The 16,738-nt window shown below is 38.6% G+C and overlaps 1 protein-coding gene across 3 annotated transcripts in view; it reads left to right on the top strand.

Moving 5' to 3' along the window:
- slo (calcium-activated potassium channel slo) overlaps positions 1 to 16,738 on the top strand; it is a 52,107-nt gene that overhangs the window by 32,988 nt on the left and 2,381 nt on the right. Inside the window, exons 9-27 of one of the 3 annotated variants that reach the window (XM_065493881.1) lie at positions 155 to 260; positions 1,588 to 1,740; positions 2,481 to 2,636; positions 2,849 to 2,961; positions 3,293 to 3,448; positions 3,510 to 3,586; positions 6,597 to 6,647; positions 7,823 to 7,843; positions 8,915 to 8,977; positions 10,121 to 10,150; positions 10,717 to 10,861; positions 11,471 to 11,542; positions 12,384 to 12,558; positions 12,901 to 13,125; positions 13,288 to 13,471; positions 13,536 to 13,628; positions 14,254 to 14,390; positions 14,449 to 14,723; positions 16,016 to 16,109. In XM_065493881.1, the coding sequence (XP_065349953.1) occupies positions 155 to 260; positions 1,588 to 1,740; positions 2,481 to 2,636; positions 2,849 to 2,961; positions 3,293 to 3,448; positions 3,510 to 3,586; positions 6,597 to 6,647; positions 7,823 to 7,843; positions 8,915 to 8,977; positions 10,121 to 10,150; positions 10,717 to 10,861; positions 11,471 to 11,542; positions 12,384 to 12,558; positions 12,901 to 13,125; positions 13,288 to 13,471; positions 13,536 to 13,628; positions 14,254 to 14,390; positions 14,449 to 14,723; positions 16,016 to 16,109 (2,326 nt within the window). Of the gene's footprint in view, positions 1 to 154; positions 261 to 1,587; positions 1,741 to 2,480; positions 2,637 to 2,848; positions 2,962 to 3,292; positions 3,449 to 3,509; positions 3,587 to 4,524; positions 4,609 to 6,596; positions 6,648 to 7,278; positions 7,321 to 7,822; positions 7,844 to 8,914; positions 8,978 to 10,120; positions 10,151 to 10,716; positions 10,862 to 11,470; positions 11,543 to 12,383; positions 12,559 to 12,900; positions 13,126 to 13,287; positions 13,472 to 13,535; positions 13,629 to 14,253; positions 14,391 to 14,448; positions 14,724 to 16,015; positions 16,110 to 16,738 lie in introns of all 3 variants that reach the window. The other 2 variants (XM_065493880.1, XM_065493879.1) reach the window with 2 other exon arrangements.

Raw genomic sequence — 16,738 nt, 5'->3', positions numbered from 1 at the left:
CTGCTGACTGGCTGGCTGGCTGACGCTGCTGTGCTGCGATATTTTTCTTTTTCCTTTTTTTCCTTTCCTTTTTGCCCTCTCGGAACTTTTTTGATTTGTGATATATTTTCTGTCATTTCCTCCAACTTGCTTTAAAACACACGATACGATGCAGAAAGCCACCTGACTTAGAGCTGGAAGGCTTATTCAAGCGCCATTTCACGACAGTAGAGTTCTTCCAAGGGTCAATCATGAATCCAATCGACCTGCAGAGGGTCAAGGTAAGAACCGCCCTCGCACAAGCGACACACACCTTGATGTACCGATTTGTGTTGTTATATAGATGGAAAATTAAGGAGGATACTTCTTTTTGTTCACACACAACAAACAAAGTTGCCACAAAATTGACTCTTTCCGTTGCGTTCCTTTTACTTCTTCGTCGTTCACGTGCGTTTCTCAGTGTGTGTTCGTTTTCTGTGCAATTTATACATATTTTTTTTAATTACTGGATTGGATTTGGTAAATTTTTCGATAAAAATCAGTTATTTCCTCCTTCATTTCACTCTATTCTTCAAGACGAGCCAAAGAATAAGAACCTTAAAACCGTAACCCCTCTAGAATGGAACAGTGAGAAAGAACGACAGAGTTTATTTTGCAAAACAAAAAGACACACGACACTAGGGACACGAATTTTTAATTTGTTTAGACTCGTATTTGAAAAATATATGAGGCAAGAAGTTTAGACCCAATTTAGAACGTTTTTACCTTGGACAAAATTTTCACTTGGTAAGTCCTCAGCCCTTTAATCTAAATTAAGCAGATATATATTACCATATATATTATACCAACGTTAGCACCATCTCTTTTGTGTTTCTAAATCGCCACACTTTATGGTTTTGTTTGTTCCGAGGGAAGCTACGCGCCGAGTTGCGCACTTTCTTCACCCAAAGTGCCAACTCGAGCTCACAGTTCGCTTTTGCTTCCACGGACTCAGTAGGATTTTATAAACTAATATCTCACAAGGAAAAGATTAAACCTAAATATTTAAACGCCTTGCAGAATCTATGCTTTGTCCGACTAACAGCAATTTTTTTCCTAAAACGATTAATTCTCGTGATTAGATAGTAGAATTTCTAATTTGTTACTAACGTCTTCTAGTCAATCTCTGAGAGCATTATGGTGTCTCGTTCGTCACGTTGTCTGTATGTAAATCCGTTTTAGAGTGGAATGGCAGATTATTACAATATATTATATCGACTGTTTGGATGCATGCATGGATGCAAGTTTTGTTTTATTTTGTGTTCCTCTTTCACATTATTATATATCTAGTGGTCAGTTTCTAAACGCTCAGAAATTTGCTCTGCGAGCTTTTAAAAGTTATACAAGCTACAGCATGCCCCCATATTGTGTATTACCAACTTGGTTGATTTCGCAAACTTCAGCAACATTTAAAAAATAAATTAAACTCCAATCTCAAGAAACAGAGAAATAGCGGGCTTATTAAAATTAAGCATTTATAGTTGAGAAAAGTCTCTGCTTGTGTGCCCGAAATCGAAAGCGTGTGTTGGTCCTACTCAATGGCTAACAGAGTTCCTCTCCACCGAACAGGTGCACGAAGCAGACGCCTGCCTCGTCCTCGCCAACAAGTACTGTCAGGACCCTGACGCCGAGGACGCCGCCAATATCATGCGCGTCATCTCCATCAAAAACTACTCGGACGACATCAGGGTCATCATTCAGTTGATGCAATACCACAATAAGGTCCAGATTTCGATATTTTTTGTATAAGTTTAGTGGAAATGAGAGAAATTTAAATGCATACATCTTTTTTTCCTGCCTCTAGCAATTCTTAAATTCAAACGATATTCCTAACCAATTGAAATCTACGATATAGCATATTCAAACAATTAGATTCTGTCATAAATACAAATAGTTCAGAAAATACATACGTAATTTTTAACGGAAATTTAAAGTAGATTAATGCTGCAAAATCCCGGGAAATCCTTGTTACAAGATGCATAAATTGATTTTAAAGGTTTCGGTTAAAACCAAAATTAGACCTTGGTAGCACTGTAATTTTCTTAGGAAAGTGTCAGCAAAGTTTTTTCAAACGAAGCGAGGACTGTCTCCCTACTTAAACTACAATTTTATTTCACAACAAAGAGTTTCCCCGAAATGTTGTGCAGTTGTGCACACCGTTGGGTAGTTTTTGACGAGAGGAATCAAAATCTGTCAAGAAAGCATGGTCAATATAAGCGCTGTAAATTTTAGAGCAAATTGAATTAAAGAACAGATTGTTCAAACTAACAGTTTGATCAAATGCTTATTATGACCAATAATTTTCAATTGTTGCCTCATCGTTCTATCATACTTTATATTAAAAAAATAATATTTGAGAATTTTGCCATGAGTTCGGAAATTTAATTTTGTAAATAATTTAATTTTAAAATGAATGCTCTTAATGTAAAAAATAATTATATTTCTGGAATTTACCTGAGCAGGCGTACCTCCTGAATATCCCTTCGTGGGACTGGAAGCAAGGTGACGACGTCATCTGTCTGGCGGAGTTGAAGCTCGGTTTCATCGCACAATCGTGCCTGGCTCCAGGCTTCTCGACAATGATGGCCAACCTGTTCGCCATGCGCTCCTTCAAAACGGTGAGTCACCGATTTTGCATCGTTAGACAATTCACTTTATAGTCAGCAAAAAGTCAAACAAAAGTTGAGCGTCCGCGCTGAATAGCCGGAGAAACGTTTCACAAGCTCTTTCCCCCTTTGATGGCTTTGATCTCCATTGTTGGAAAATATGCTCATTGACGGTCACGTTTTCCTTTCTCGACTAAATGTGACCCGCGTCCCGTGTTCTTTAGTCCCCAGACACGCAGGCCTGGCAGAACGACTACCTCCAAGGGACAGGATGCGAGATGTACACCGAGACGTTGTCTCCGTCTTTCACTGGAATGACCTTCCCGCAGGCCAGCGAGTAAGTCTGCATTTTTTAACTGCAATTAAAGCAGCTTACATCCCATTTTATTTGGAAGACTTTATTTTTAAATCACAGAATGTGCTCATTATATCCAAATATAACCACTTTACAAATTTTGCTATACTAGTATGAATTCAGAAAAATATTATTCGAGGGGAGCGCAGAGCACACCTTTTAATCCAAAAATTATTTATTCATTTCACTATCATTCAATATTTTAAAAATTGCTTTTCTAAGATTAGAAATCTACACAAAAATATTTTTTGCAATTTTAAATATCATGAAAAAATTACTTAAACTGAATCTGAAGCATTATTATCATTTTCAGGTTGTGTTTCACGAAATTAAAGCTGCTTCTGCTTGCGATCGAGATCAAGGGCGAGGACGGCATTGACAGCAAGATTTCGATCAATCCTCTCAGGGTGAAAATTCAAGCCAACACTCAAGGTTTCTTCATCGCACAATCGGCCGACGAGGTCAAGAGGTCTGTGCTGGGTTTTCCTCGCCACGGTGAATTCCGAGAAATGATTGCCGACTTTTTTCAGGGCCTGGTTCTACTGCAAAGCGTGCCACGACGACATCAAGGATGAAACTCTGATAAAAAAGTGCAAGTGCAAAAATTGTGAGTAGCTCTCTTCCGATTCTGCATCCGTGCTCAGTAATTAATTTCTTTTTTCAAGATATAAATTTACTTTCCGTTCGAATTTTTATTTCGGTTTTTTGGAAAATTTCTGCCACAGAGTCCATGAACAAAAATAGCTCGACGACAGAGTCAAATTGGCCACTTGAATTGCCAGAATGACGGCTCAGCAGCATTTCGTGGGAGCTATTTTTGAAGTTTCCAATTGGCTGATGCTCTCTCTGTCTCTGTCTATCTTATCTCTGATTATTTCCACGTGCGGCCGAAACAGGCGCACCTATTACTTACATTGATTCGTTTTATGCCATGCCAATACTCGATATAATATACGTAAAATTCTCCTCTGATATCATTTTTATAATTACCTACGTTTCTCTCTTCTCTTACGCATGCCCTGTATACTCTCTACAATTATATTTCTTCTGTACTCTTCAAGGCGAAAAATGTCATTTAAAAGAAAAAAGACGCAGATTTTGGGTTTAAAATTTCGGTTCTCTCACAACGTCAGAAAATATAAATACCTATTATAGATTCGAACCCGACACGTTAGAGTAAACCACATTAGGCTTATGAAAATAGTCGCGAATTCCAAATTTGCTAGCTGAGAAGAGCAGGTTTGCAAGCCTGAATGTGTACATATTATTTATACATTAAAATCTTAACAATTCGAGCGTTATAGACTAACCAATTAGCGAGAGACCGCAGTCCGTCGTGGTGCAAAAAACATCATCAGACGGCCGGTGCCATGCAATTTGCAAGCTTATATATATATATATATATCAGATACTAACCCCTCTCGATAATTTATCCAAATTAGTGCAAAGTGGTGCGGGCAAAATTACAAAAGTATAGGGCGCCTTCCTCTCGTGACTCTTTATTGTTGTTGTTTATCAAATGTTCCTTTTAATCGACACTTTCAGATGTGGGGATGATGATGATGCAGTCAGGAATGGTGAAACAAGGCGGTGTTAGTGCCTCCAACTATGAGAAATTTACATCAGAGGGTAGGGCTTCCAACAGCAAACACGCACTCTCGCAGAATATACATTATTCGACTAGAATTATATATATTATATAAAACGCATCAAAAGTTTCCTATCTATCTCTATTTTCATTTTGGTTTCGTAAAATTCGAGTTTCCGTTCGTGTCTCTCTCTATCTATCTCTTTTCCTCTACTCTATAGAGCTTTGGATTTGTCTCGTTTCGTTATAAATATAATCTATCGCATCTGTTTTGGCTCTTATTCTTTGGATTTTCACTTTTTTTACTCTACCTGCATTACAATTTACTCGACTTGTTTTAACCACACGCCACTTGTAAGTAAATCTCAGGGATGCCTTAACAAACTCACAAAGCTCTTAATATACATAACTGCAACTTGGAAATTTCAGTCGGTAATATTTTCTTTGCAAATTGGTCAATTCAGTGATTTAAAATCTTCTTTGCCGCCACCTAACGCAACCAGCGTATATATTTTATTTAGATAATTTAGCTTTCGATTCCAAATTATCATGCTCAATTTAAAGCACAAATATGATGAAAAAATCTAACTCTTGAACGAATTTAGTTGCTTCGACCCTGAATAGAAAACCAGATTTTAGTTTATCATCATTTGCTGAATAAATTAATTCAGAACAGTTTAGTCCAGACTTATAGAGGACCCAACTGAAGTTTCCAAACCAAATGTAACAAAACCCCCAGAAGGAGAGCTGCCACTTTGTCTAAATCCATTTACGCACTCCTAAGTTGCTAAAGTTGGCCTGGATCATAATGTGCGTGCCGTGCAATTTCTCGTTCCAAAGGCACTCCTGGTTGTTTGTGCACACATTTCGCATTTTTCATTATACCGAGGATATTCGAATCATATTATAGCGCCGTGTCGATCACTTTTCTCGTTTCCTTGTGTAATGCAGGTAACAACCTACTCACTCTCTCTCTACTATCTCTCTTTTTGTATCTGAGGCGATCGATATGCGTTTCTTTTGGTTTTGGATGTATACCGAGTCTTTGGTTTTTATAGAGGCCACCACTGAATTGTCCTTCTGCTATTTGCTGCTGACGCTGATGCTGCTGTTTGGTTTCTTTTCTATACTTTTGTGTCCATATCAATTGGAATCGTGAAAGCTGCTGCTGCTGCTGCTGCATTTTTTTGTCAAAAGAGCGCCACTAAACGAGTTGATTTCGTTCATTTTTCATTTTCATAAAAAGGAATGTTTGCGCGCAAGTCTCTTGCCTCGCGTATGGTTGCAGAAGGTGTCAAGCACACATTTCTCTCGAAATTGAATAGATTAATCAAATGGAAAGACCGAGATTAGCGGCCCTGCATGTCAACTAACCGGCCTCTCACCCCCCAAGCCACGAATTTGACGCACCGTCGTATAAGATTGTCGGACGAATCCAAATGTGTCTTGCATCGCACTCGACCAACTGTGGCTAGGAGCTTGCTCTAAACTATGAAAACCCAAAATCTAGATAGGTTTCGTAGCCTCTGGGAGCGACTTTTGATTGATTCTCATTCTCACCTTGGTTGTTCAATGCAATATTTTTTAGACCTCACGAGCGAATAAGCTTGCAAACGACCGAAAATGAAAAGCGGGTCAGACATTTGGGAGAAATATAGATCAAGATAAATATCATATAATACACCCCTCTCTCTTTCCCTTCGCTGTTTGCACTCACTCGAGACGAGTCAGGCATATTGCATACACACTTGAAATCAAGGCAGAAAATCCGACTCTTTGTCTGTGACAGATACAGGACGGTTAAAATGGAGAATACTTATTGTTTCTCCCTTTTAGTGCGATAAAAACGTCTTTCTCTCTATCTCTCTACTCTCGACGACGTGTTTTAATTTTTTATCATTTAAGTCTATACTTTCGATTTGTTGTTTTAATATTAATGTTTACATTTTATATTGTTACTAAAAATTATTGCCTTCCTTTAACATCAACTATATGTTTCTAATTTTTCTCTGCCCTATTCATCTCATAGTGGCTACTTTTCGGAAGGGTGTCCGTGCTATACAGTTATTCGGACGGGCAAGTACGTATCACGTGTAACTTATCTATATTACATATATATTTATATATATACAAGAGTGTTACTTTTTATCATATATTAATACATACATTATTGGTTTCCCTAATTATATATTCATACTATTTTCAATACTATCTCTCTATCTATCTCTCAGTCAATTTTGTCGTTCCCCCTGTTTTAAAAGAAAAAGAAAGAACTATTTAGCAGCTCAAAAAATGTAATCGCAGTTACAAAAAGCCATTTTTTGAGTCTTCTCTCGCGTTCTGTTGTCTCTTTTAAGTGCAGGTTTTGGTGTCCCTGTCAGCTCTTTGACTAATGCCCCTCGATCTCATATAATCATCCGCACATCTTACCATTTTCGCCCCCCATCAATGTTCGATTCATCTGTGTCGTTGGATATGTGTTGTTGTGTGATTGAACAGCGTCTTTATTGACACACCACTTTTCTCAAGAAACAAAAAAATCATTGTTTCCAAATTGCAAACACACAAAGAGACACACGTACACAAATTTTACATCACACAAGACTAAAAAAAAGAGTTTGGTTTTGAAATCGGCAAACACAAGCACATTGATTGGACTCGTTCTATTATTTCTTTTCGTTAATGTTTTTCTTTCCGCCTCGTTGTTCTAGATTCCTGTTTAAAAGCGGAGAAAACTTCATTTTCTCGTGCGTGTGAGTGTATAAGTGTCGTTTGGTGTGCCTTTGAACGGTTTTCTCGTGTCATAATCGATGTCTCATTTTCCTCAGCCAGATTTTTTAAACAAGAATTGCCTTTAACATTCTGTTTAAACGATCGCAAACTCATTCTCAACCTCCTCTCCACCCGCCCTCCGCTCTACCATACACAACATTAGTCTCCCCCATCTAGCTATACTCTTCTAACCCTAATATCATCAGGGTGTCATAGAAATTGATGGCTTTAGACTATCGAGACGATTTTTTTTATTATATATACTCGATGTTTGGTGTTCCTGCTCCAACTCTGATGTATTCCCACGGAATTAACGAAACGAGAAACAAAAACCGCGGGGCCGGAAATCAATTATATTATCATTGCTAGTTTCCATTTTTGTTCACTCTCTCTAAACACACCTCTCTCGATTTGACCACATTCATTGTTTTCTAATGGAAATATCTGTCCTTTTTCCAATACTTACTCTCTTCATCCACATAGGCGAGGATTATTCCTACGAAAGTAAGTTTAGGCGAACAATTTTCCACTTTGTATCGATCTAAAAGTGTGTACATTTTTGCTAAATTCCATTATTTAAACTCCACACGTTGCTATACATTACAAGTAAAAAAAATAATAAACTAAGAGTTGCTTCACATTTGGTGAAAGCGAGACGGCAAACTTTGCTTCTTTTCAACAAGGTGTCTCGAAGCTCTTTTTATTTAGTTTCCTTAGGAGCCGAAAGCACTGACTGAGATGCGTTAATTTGAACTCACGCTACTCTATATTATTATTGATTCTGTCCATAGAGGCGAACGAACGCACATTAAGCGCGAACCGACGGGCTTTGTCTTATACCTGCAAGGTGGTGAAAACAGGGATGGAAGAGGGTGTATTTCGAAACTCGCCCCCCTCAAGTTCTTTGCTCACGTAAAACCGGTGATCGAAGAACTAAATGGTTTCATGTGACGCCCCTCGCGTTGGGTTTTCCGGAAGCGAACGAACAAACGGACGAGAATTCGTATAAGAAAAAAATATTGCATGGGTTGGGAGCACTCTGTACGCTACTTGCATATTCCGCTTGCTCGCACGCTGCTTGCAACGTGCCTGTTGTTGTCTTCTCTTTAGTTTCGCACTAGTGGTGCCGCGAATGCAATTTTTCCATTGTCTCTTCGAGAGTCCAAACACGTATTTTGAGAAAGTCGGCATGCTCTTTTCTGTCTCTATCTTGACATGGTGTAGTGGATGTGTCTGTAGAGTATTTCATATTTGCTGAGGTATATACTGCTGATTTTATCTAACTCAATAACAAACTAACATTTGTGTGTGTACTGATTAAACCGTATATAATATATATATATTTTATATACAGAGAACTCAGTGTTTTTAAATGTTAGTGATAATTGCAGAGCTTTTCAAAAGAATTAAAGATCCGACAGATCAATCGCGGCGCACAAGTCGCGGCCCCGGCTGCCGAGGACGCGACTTGCGCGCGATTCAATTTTTAAATGCATATTTCGGGTGTCCCCGGGACGAGAAATTCGATCTCAAACTATACTTTTAGTCATTTTTGTCTTGGGCTGTTTCTTGCAGATGACTTCCACCCTCCCCCCACCTTTACGCCTCCAGAGTTACCAAAGAAGGTGCACGTAAGAGGTACTACTTTTAAGGCAAAAGGCGATATTTTCTATTCTTCTCTCTTTCTAACCATTAAGTGAACTGTTTCACACGTCTCTCACTCCCGAAATTCCTGGTCTGCAATTGATCTCGACTCGCTCCTCGCCACCCCCGCTCCCTGCCCGCCCCACCCGCAGCTCCGTTTGCCTTCGAAAGTGCACTCTCTCTTGATTTCTGATCAAACAAAACCCTCGCCTCGCTCCTTCTGAATCCTGTGATTGTTAGACCACTCGCCTCCCTCCGCCCCCTGTTATAATAATAATAATTGTTATCTTTATCTCGAATACAAAGTGTGCTTGTAGTATGCGGTTGTTTTCGTAGTGCATTTACAGAGACATGATACTCTCCTCTCCTCTCTGTAGAAGACACAAACACGACACTCACACTTGGACACGCTCAGTTCTTTTTTCTACTAAAATATTTATGCATTACATATACAATCTTCCACTTTCTTTCACACTAAACGTATTTTGTATTTTCTTCTTGAAAAGTATTTTTGTAATAAGCAACAACACAGATAACTCTTTTCCTAGGAAGGTTTTTTGTACAGTGTCTATACCTGACCTATTTTCTTGTATAGTTTAAAAGAGATTTGATAAATCCCACTTAACTTCTCCCTAACCCCCTCCTCTTCTTCTAATCAGAGCACAGACACACTCTTCGTCACTTCTAGACTTTAGAACTTGATCTGCATGCCAGGCTAATTCACTGGAGCAAAAAGTATTCTTAATCAATCAGAGCAGCTACTAGAAATCCACTTAGTTAGCCTGACCCACCCCTTAGCAGTAAGTCAGTGGCATATATTATATTAACGATCTAAATAACGTCTCCCTATCTGCCTTATTAATATAGCTTAGCTAGATATTGCCTCTCTCATTCCTTATCCTCAATCATTACAATACTCTTGAGCCAAATCGAGTAAAGAAATCCTGCCCAGATATGTCGATATCACAATTATTTCTTATATCACAACCATGCCAAATCATTCTCCCAAGAAGCGAATTAAGGCTAGGGTTTAGGGACCGTTAGGACCCCCGCACACTCAGTATGTCACTAGCATTTAAAACTCGTGCGAGATGCTCTCCCCGACTGACATTAATCGCTGCCCAATCCCGTTTTCAGGTGAAACACAGCGGGAGAGAGAAGATGCGCGTAAGTATTTGCCCACCCACATCTGCTTTAGGGATGCGAAATTTAGTCAGATATCTTAACTTGATCACCAATTATATTCCATAAAAATACAAATTTTTGCAGCTGTTAAAAATCTTTGCTCTAGGAAAAATTTTACTTCTAAATTTTCAAATTTTCTGGCGTACTGCAAAAATCTGTGCTCCTAGAAGAGGAGAGATAATTTTTTATTATTTCCAGTAGAAAATCCTGCAACGAAAACACGTTCTTAATAAAGACTAAGGTTTGAATTGACTAAAATATGGATTTAAAATTTAAACTGACTTTTCCGTTTCTGAAAATGAAATTTGTAACTTAAAAACTACTAATAACCAATTATAAAGAAATTTTTCGTATGGAGGATTCCCAATTCAATTTTTTTCATAAAATTTCTCCCAAAAATTATTTTGAGATGATTAAAAACATTTTGGGCTGTAAAATTAAAATGTTATCTGATAAACTATTACAAGTATGTACTTACGACCAAAATTCGCATTCGCTGGGGATTGCATTGCTGTGTCCGGGTATTTTTTGACTTATTATGTGCACAGTGCTGATGAACCGAGGGACTCCACGCACGGGAGTGCCGCAGAACGCGTTGATGAACGCGACAACCAAGCAGATCAGCAAGGTGAAAGGCCCGGGGAACCGCAACACACCCGACCTGACCTCGCCGAACCAGCAGTTCAACAACAGGTAGGTCTGCGCTGCGACTACCCCTCTGCTTCACACCCACGACTAAACTCCACACAATAATTAAAATAAAAAGCTGGATGTGCACCATCAGCACCAAAGTGACGCGCGCACACTTATTCAAAGAATCGCTCAAACGTGTCGCTGCTTCCAAAGGGTGTGTGTACCTGAGAGCACCTGACAAAGCTCACTTGCGAGCGGCGGAGCGTGCAGGTGACGAGACTCTCGGCTCGCACACTTTGTCACAGACACACACACTCAAACACACACACACGTTCTCTTTGTCTCTCACTTGGAGTGTATTTCCCGAACAAGATTTTTTTAAATACAAAGATATAGTCTGGTATGGAAACTCAATTAGTGTGGCTGTAATAATACTGATATTTTGCAAAAACTAAATATTTCAGGTCAGTTTTTTAAACCAAAATTTTCTGTAAATTCTCATAGTTCCATAAAAGTTGCACTTTTCGTCATTTTAAATTTAAAAATTAAATCTAAAGAATTTTAGAGCCAATTCGAACTATAATATATACCAAAATGTGTGTAAGGAAATACACTCTTCCTGTCTCTCACTCACTCAACTGGGTCGTGTGCAATTCTTGCCTTTTTCAGAAACCAGCAACAGGAAGACACGTCAGGCGGATACCCTGGCTATCACCTCGCTTACGAAGTGAAAAAACTCATGTACGCCCTTAAAACTCATGGAGTCTGTTGTTCATAATTATATATTATAAAATATATTTACATTGTTGTTTAATTCTTGACGCGCGATCTCTTTTTTACTGTACAGTGTCTCTTGAAAATACTATAAATAATTTCAGTTGGTCCGCTAGATCCCCCTTTTATTTTTTGGTGTCTGCTCAGACCGTGCGTCGCGCGATTTATTTATTTGGCATGAATGGACGATTTTATATACGAACAGACTTTTCGCCTAGGATTCCAGGGTTCTCAAACACGCATGGCTACCCTTTCACACAGGTCGTTGTGCACGCTCGCTTAATTCGTCAGCACGTATTCTAAATTTACACATATATATGCGCAGCCAGCCGTTTGCTCACATTACAAGTAAAATTCAGAGTTTTAAATTATTATATTTCCGCGTTTCCGCAATAGTTTTATTTTAAATCGACCAAAATAAACTATAAAAAATATTTTTGTCGTTGAAGTTTGTTTATAAAAACTGATGTAGCTTTTTTCATTTTTCAATAAAAGTTTTGCAAATATAATTTTAATTCAATGTTCGTTTTTTGCTTTTCAATTAAAGTAATTAATATCATAATTTTTGCTTTTTCTTAAATGGTGCTCGTAACAAACGACTGGCTAATTCATTTACACACTTACTTAAAACGTTATCTATTTTATTGTTTAGCTCGGTATTGGTAAAACTTTTGGTTCTGTGTATTAGACCTTTTTATATCTTTAAAATAGCATCCGTTGTTGTCGGTGTCATTCTTTGAAGTCCTATCAAGGTCCAAATCTCTCACAGTGTAGTTGAGTTAATGCTGACTCTTGTCGCGGTTTGCAGGCCGACGCAGCGTAACTCGTCGGGCAACAACCAGAACAACAACAGCAACAACATGCAGGTCGGCATCGCCGACGACCAGGCCAGGGACTTTGACTTTGAGAAAACCGAGATGAAGTACGACTCGACCGGCATGTTCCACTGGAGCCCGGCCAAGAACCTCGAGGACTGCATTTTGGTCAGTGAATTTTAAAAATATGTATAAAATGTAAATATAATATTTTCTTTGTGCTCTGCTAAGAAAACGATATTCTTGCTGCACGTCTAAAATATATTTTGCAAGAGAAGTTGTGTCTAAAATGTTTCACTTTTTCTTTATTCGGCAAATACGTCCCCACGGATCTTAACTCTCGGCCTTTTGCTGCTCTTGCATTTTTACTAAAATGTCATATATTTCTTGCATCAAAGAAGTAAAAATAAAATGCTTACTTAGAATAAACTGCAAAAAAATATATATATTTTTAAGAAATATCTATTTCACAACGAAATTGATCTTCATAATTTTTCCCGCTTTTTTCAGGATCGGAACCAGGCCGCGATGACCGTGCTGAACGGGCACGTGGTGGTTTGTCTATTTGCCGATCCAGACTCGCCGCTGATCGGTCTACGCAACCTAGTGATGCCCTTGAGGGCGTCCAACTTTCACTATCACGAACTCAAACACGTGGTGATTGTCGGCTCCGTCGACTACATCCGCCGCGAGTGGAAGATGCTGCAGAATCTTCCCAAAATCTCCGTTTTAAACGTAAGTGAAAACTATCATTTTTCTGAATTTTAATCCAACTTTCACTTAGAAAAAAAACTTATTATTTTGTGCTAATAGTGACTATTTTTTTAAATAAATTTTTCCATTAAAATTTAGAATCTGTGAATTTGTTGATATAAAAATTTTAATCCATTTTGGCAGGGTTCGCCACTGAGTCGGGCAGACCTGCGCGCGGTGAATGTCAACTTGTGTGATATGTGCGTCATCCTGTCGGCCAAAGTGCCCAGCAACGACGATCCAACCCTCGCCGACAAAGAGGCCATTCTCGCCTCACTCAACATCAAGGCGATGACCTTTGACGACACTATCGGCGTCCTCAGTCAGAGTAAATCTGCTCAAAATGCGTCTTTTTATCCTCTTGCTAAAACGATCCCCTCTGAATTTTGCAGCCACCGACCAGGACCTGCTGTCGCCGGTCGGCAGTCCGATCGTTTTGCAGAGGAGAGGATCAGTGTATGGAGCCAATGTGCCTATGATTACCGGTGAGAGGAAACACGTTTTTGTCTATTCAATATCGTTTGAATAATTATTTGTGTTTTTAAGTTTTGGAAAACATTTTCATCCCCTAAAATGCCTAAAATAAATGAGTTTGGTCATTTAATAAAACATTAATGGCTTTTTTCGACTATTTAAAAAAACTGATATCGGTCGAAAATTACAATTTTTGGGTTTGAATCGATTGCAACCCAGGGGGTGTTTAAAAATCCAATGGGTTTTTGTTGATTTCGCGCCCTGTGGTGAGAGCCGGGAGTTATCGATAGCAAAAATTCTAAAAACATAATTTTAATATTCAATTTATTAGTAAACCTATCGTTGTAGGAGATAGTTTATTTTCTATTAAATTATTTTGTTAATCTTTTAAGCAAAATTTAATCGTGTTTCTTCCTGCCAGCGCCCAAAAATTTTTAAAATAGGCAACGCGCTGATCACGCTTGTCAAGCAGGTTGCCTATATCTGTATTAAGCGTTGACGGAATAAATTGAAATTTGAAAACAATTTTCCTTATAACAATGCAAACAAAATTAAATTGCTTGCTTCAAAAATCAATATCCATGTAATTTACTTCAGAATTTAAATGTGAAATTGATAAAAACTATTATGTCACAGAGCTGGTAAACGACAGCAACGTACAATTTTTGGATCAGGACGATGACGACGACCCTGACACTGAACTGTACCTGACTCAACCCTTCGCTTGCGGCACAGCCTTCGCTGTCAGCGTGCTCGACTCCTTGATGTCCACTGTGAGTTCTGCGATTTCCAAACAAATCATCTAATTATTAACTTTTTAATTCCCTTCAGACCTACTTCAATCAAAACGCTTTGACGCTCATTCGCTCACTAATCACCGGAGGTGCTACGCCCGAGTTGGAGTTAATCCTGGCCGAGGGGGCGGGGCTCCGCGGGGGCTACAGCACCCCCGAGAGCCTCGCGAACCGAGACCGGTGTCGCGTAGGTCAGATTTCGTTGTATGACGGTCCGCTAGCTCAATACGGCGAAGCTGGGAAGTACGGCGACCTGTTTGTGGCCGCGCTCAAATCGTACGGCATGCTATGTATCGGCCTATACAGGTACAGGTGAATTATCCAGTTCCATCCCTAATCACTTCATATCTGTGTGTCAAGTAGTGTGCGCGCGAGACAGATCCTTTGAACGTGTATTTAAGTCGCAGCGACAGAAAGCAGAACACGCACCTTATATACTTAAAACGCCTTTATATTCTCAAATATCCAGAGGCAAAATACTTTGCAATAGTCATTAAGGAGTCTGTTTCCACATGGAAACTTTTACTGTTCTAAATAATGTATAAAAGGCAGTTTGGTAATTACTCTATCTCACAGAGTGTGGTTTGTGCTGCATTATAGTTATATTTATATTATAAATACTACTATATATAGCTTCTTGGTTGCTTTAGTGTTAGTGCTCTCTTGAAACTCAGAGCTTTTGTGCCGTCTGACACTCGAGCTGTAGATTATGACTTCTGAGTTAAGACGATGCGGAGCATTTTTATTTGCAACCTTCCTTGCGTTTCTCGTTAGAATGATGCACTTGCACTAGACTTGAGGCACGCGCGTTGGCAATGTTTGGTGACCTCATGCCAGATTCTCATCAGGATTCGGGTTAAATAAAATTTTGATGATAAATTCGTTTCAGCAATTCAGTGATTTTCTGTGAAAATATTAAAGATTTTATAAAATCAAAAATTTCGTATATCTCGAAAAAAAATAAAATACTTTACTATATTTTTTATTTCATTTAATTTTCCACCGAAATTGGAAATTTTTGAGTTGGCATTTGGTCGGCCAATTTGACAGCACGCGTGCAGCTGGCCTTTGTTTGCAACCCGAGGAATTCTAGACACAATCCCTCGCACTCCTGCCTAGTGGCGGAGTTTGTTGCATGCTCTCGCTTTCGACTAACAAGACCAGAGACTTTAGTTTGTGCGATTGCCATTTGAACTCACTTGAATTTTACGCAAACAAGCACTGAACACTCTCTCCAGTCACACACACGCCTCATTTATTCAGTGATTGGCAACTATTTCTCTCGTGTAAATATCAATCTCCTCTTACTAGCTCTGTGCAGTTTCAGTCTCAATATATTTTGCTTGAATTTGGCGCAGTTACTTCCGCGGTCGACTTCCCCCGAAGTTGGCTGCCTCTTTTATTATATATTATACATATCTTGTAATTTCTATACTGGAGATTTGTTGCATATATATAATACTTTATTTCTTACTTGATTGCATTTGAGTAGAAATTGCACCGTCATGAACTCATCACCTAAATACACAGAACACTTACTCTTGATGTGCATTACCTTCGTGCCGAGAAGACGCTAATCCTTGTTTTCCGATCCCCAAACGCAGGTTTCGCGACACCAGCTCGTCCTGTGATGCCTCATCTAAACGTTATGTTATCACGAACCCGCCAGATGACTTTCAACTGTTGCCTACCGACCAGGTAAATACAAAACTTTGCTCTGTTCTTGACGAAATGCATGCAAATTTAGTAAAAAAAAACATCAAGATTTGACAATTGAGGTTGATTGACAGTTTTTGTGCGTCTAGTAATATGTTAACTTCTTAAATTTTCCGCGATTTTTTAGACTGCCTAATTTTAAGTTGTTTTGAGTGCCTAAAAACACATTTAAATACAGCCTAAACGATTTCAAGGCCTGCAAAAGATCTAGACCATCCAAAATTCTACATTCTAAGAGCAGTAAAACGTTTAATCAACACAAATCGAAGTTTTCCATCTGTTTTTGGGACATTTGAATTTCTAAAAGCTGTTGATGGTTGTATTAAAAGGAATTATCTCATTCATGTTCAATTTTAATAATTTATAGTTTGTTCTGACCTTCAATATAAAAAATCAGACTGGAGATTGCAATTAATGCCGTTTAGTTTTGAAAAAGAAGAGAAAGTAAAGATTTATAACTATTTAACTATCTCAAATAATTCAAACTGATGCCGAAACTTGTCGGAAGAATAAAGAAGGAGAAGTATTTCAGCAACTAGAAAGAAGTCCGTTTCTATCATCATATGATGGAAAAACAGCCTCGAGATAATTAATTATGGTTTTTGACGGAG

This window comes from Cloeon dipterum, chromosome X (genome assembly GCF_949628265.1).
Source record: "Cloeon dipterum chromosome X, ieCloDipt1.1, whole genome shotgun sequence".
In the NCBI taxonomy this organism is placed as follows: Eukaryota; Metazoa; Arthropoda; class Insecta; order Ephemeroptera; family Baetidae; genus Cloeon; species Cloeon dipterum.
Note: the sequence above shows the minus strand (reverse complement) of the source record. Positions and strands in the feature narration are given on the sequence as shown.